The sequence below is a fragment of the Phaethon lepturus genome, unplaced genomic scaffold (genome assembly GCF_000687285.1).
Source record: "Phaethon lepturus isolate BGI_N335 unplaced genomic scaffold, ASM68728v1 scaffold5040, whole genome shotgun sequence".
In the NCBI taxonomy this organism is placed as follows: Eukaryota; Metazoa; Chordata; class Aves; order Phaethontiformes; family Phaethontidae; genus Phaethon; species Phaethon lepturus.
The window spans coordinates 30,241-32,952 of NW_010511027.1; the positions used below are offsets into that span (position 1 = coordinate 30,241).

General features: G+C 38.1%; 1 protein-coding gene across 1 annotated transcript in view; it reads left to right on the top strand.

Annotated features, from left to right (window-relative positions):
• The window catches only part of LOC104617164 (ras-related protein Rab-3C-like), a gene marked incomplete at its 5' end in the record, with an annotated part of 11,016 nt that extends 10,444 nt beyond the window's left edge, over window positions 1-572 (top strand). The window contains one exon of the mRNA XM_010282412.1: window positions 385-572. Within this exon, the coding sequence (XP_010280714.1) occupies window positions 385-572 (188 nt within the window). The remainder of the gene's footprint in view (window positions 1-384) is intronic.
• Between the last annotated feature and the right edge of the window lie 2,140 nt (window positions 573-2,712).

Here is a 2,712-nt window from a genome sequence, read left to right on the forward strand (position 1 = left end):
ATGCTCAGAAGAACATAATAGTTAGAGATGGAGCAGTAGATTATTCCTTCCCAACGGCTGGATATATAGGGCATTTCTAAAATAATAATACTCTCAATCTGGTGTCAGTTTTTAGATTAAACTGTTTTAAAGTAGAATTGGTCTAAGGGAGTGTATTTGGGCCACTCCTGATTTTATCTGGCTTGGTATAAAGCAAATAGCACTAGTGTACTTACTCTGATTGTGTTACAATTTTAATTGCTCTTCCAATATCACTATTCTATATACGTGCTCTCACATGTTTGCTTTCTGAGTAAACGCTCTTCCTTGCCCAAGAGAAGGTTGTATATTTATTGAGCATACTGGAATATGAATTGAACATAAACATGTTGTTTATTTTCTTAGGATTTGAATTTTTTGAGACAAGTGCCAAGGACAACATTAATGTCAAGCAGACATTTGAGCGACTCGTGGATATCATCTGTGACAAAATGTCGGAAAGTCTGGAGACAGATCCCACCATTGCTGCCAGCAAGCAGAACACACGGCTAAAGGATGTCCCTCCTCCACAGCAGACCAACTGTGGCTGTTAATGCAGCTATCAGCAAAGGCAGCTCCAGTGTGTTCTGTTGCCAACAGAGTATTTATGAATGGTCTATATGCCTTTATTTATACTGTCTTATTAATTTATTGGGGAGAAAAATCTTTTATTTTACATCAGCAGCTGGTCAAGTATAAGTATGGAGATGGAGAGGTTATTAGTTTGAAAGGACGATCCATTTTTTAGCATCTAGCTTTTGCATGCAGGATGGCTATTAGTTTCTCTTTTTTTTTTTTTCCTGTTTTATGTTACACTTACTTCAGCTGGTGCCATGTCCTCAGACCACATTTGTCTAGAATTGACTTTTGCTTCATCAGTTTCAAATTATATACTTGAATCCTTAGGATAGTGGCCAAGATGTTTTAGAATAAGCTTCCTGATGCCACTTATATTTTTTCCTGACTGAAAATCAATTAAGAAATATTCCTCTAGCGAGCTAATCCCTCATTCCATAAAGAGCATTTGTATAAGGGACATTTCCTGGAGTGTATTGTCTTGGCAAATCTATACTCATTATGTTATATATCATGGCTGATGGGAAATGGCAGAAGTTAGAAAGGAGTTAGCTCCTGTACCCAAAGCCACTGAACTTCCCTGCGAGTTTCCAGCTGGATGTGGATGTTCAGTGCAGACCCTCAGAGAGCTTAGGTACTTCATTCTGTTTGGATAGCTAGTATGTTTACATTTCCATGGGAGCTGCATGTCTATCTAACACCTTCCTGAAACGGGACTTAATTTCTCATTCCATCATCATGGAGATCCTGGTAGTACTTACCCCAGTAGTCAAGGGCTGCCTAGCTCTTTTCATTTCTACTCGCATGAGATATTAAACACACAGTTTTATATTACCCCTGACAGAGCCAAATCCATTATGGGTTGTTCATAGCCAAAAGCTGTCTTGTCATGTCGCTGTCAAACCTGCATACTGAAGTTTTCAAGAATTTCATCTCCCATTCAGTCACTGAGACAACCATCACCACACTGGCTACAAGCACCTGTATTTTATTCGGAACTATTGCAGACGTGCTGCTGGTGTCAGTGAACTGGAGTACAACCTCATTTTTACTTTGATGAGGATATCTATTTTGACAAGACAATCAGAATTTCACAAGATTTTAAAAAACTTTAAGAGTAATAAAACATTGTCAACATTTCTAGTGTTAGACTGAATACATTCATAAGATCAGCAAAAGGCTGTGAAGATAGCAGAATAAAGTACACTAATTCTTCTTTAATATAGTGTTAAAAATAGTCATATTTCACAGTTTTTAAAAGTACTCCTCCAGTAATTTGTGGCCCTGGAGTACTTTGTACAACTGCTTTACTTGCGTCAGAGTGGCATTTTTTAACTAAATGGCATAATTGAAGAAGCATTGACTGTTTTGTTGTTCCAATTAGACAGAATTTGGGACAAGGCTGACATTTCTTAAACTATCTGCAATGGGAAAAGTCAGAAGACAATTTAAAAAAAGGAAGTAACACAAGGTACTACAAACTGCTCACAACTGCAAAGAAATCCCTCTACACACATTACTTTTTCTGAAGCTAATTTATATAACATATAAGTTATATTTAAGTTATATGAAACACTCTAAGAGAAAATGGTCATTTTTTTTAACTGGTTAAATAACCTACATACACTTTGGCACAGTAAAAATTACTTCCAAACAAGTCATATAGACACATGTAAAATGGATATGCGTTCAGAGCGCTACATTGGCTGCCTAACTTAGATGAATAACTGTTCTTTCTTCAATCTGGGGTTTTAAACCATGTCTGTCCTGTTAGCTGCTTTACTTAAGCACTTGTTTTCCTAGTAGACATAGAGGCTGGACTTCACTTGTTCACTTCCATGAAGAGAAAGCACTGTCCTCTTTGGGGCTGATGAGCAGCCTGGTGGAAGAGGCATCTGCTGTCCCAACCATAACCCTGCCTCTCTCCAGGGATGCTGCTTTTCTCTCCCCCACCTAAGGCAGCATGTTGATAAATGTGCTGAGAGACTTTTCATTAATACCTCTTTACCCAGCAGGTACCAGCTGCTTTGGAAGAAGAAGTGATAAGGAGCTGAGAAAGCTTTGTGTGACATGGTAGGCAGTTTTCCATCCTTTTCTTGTTATGTGCAGTTATTCCTG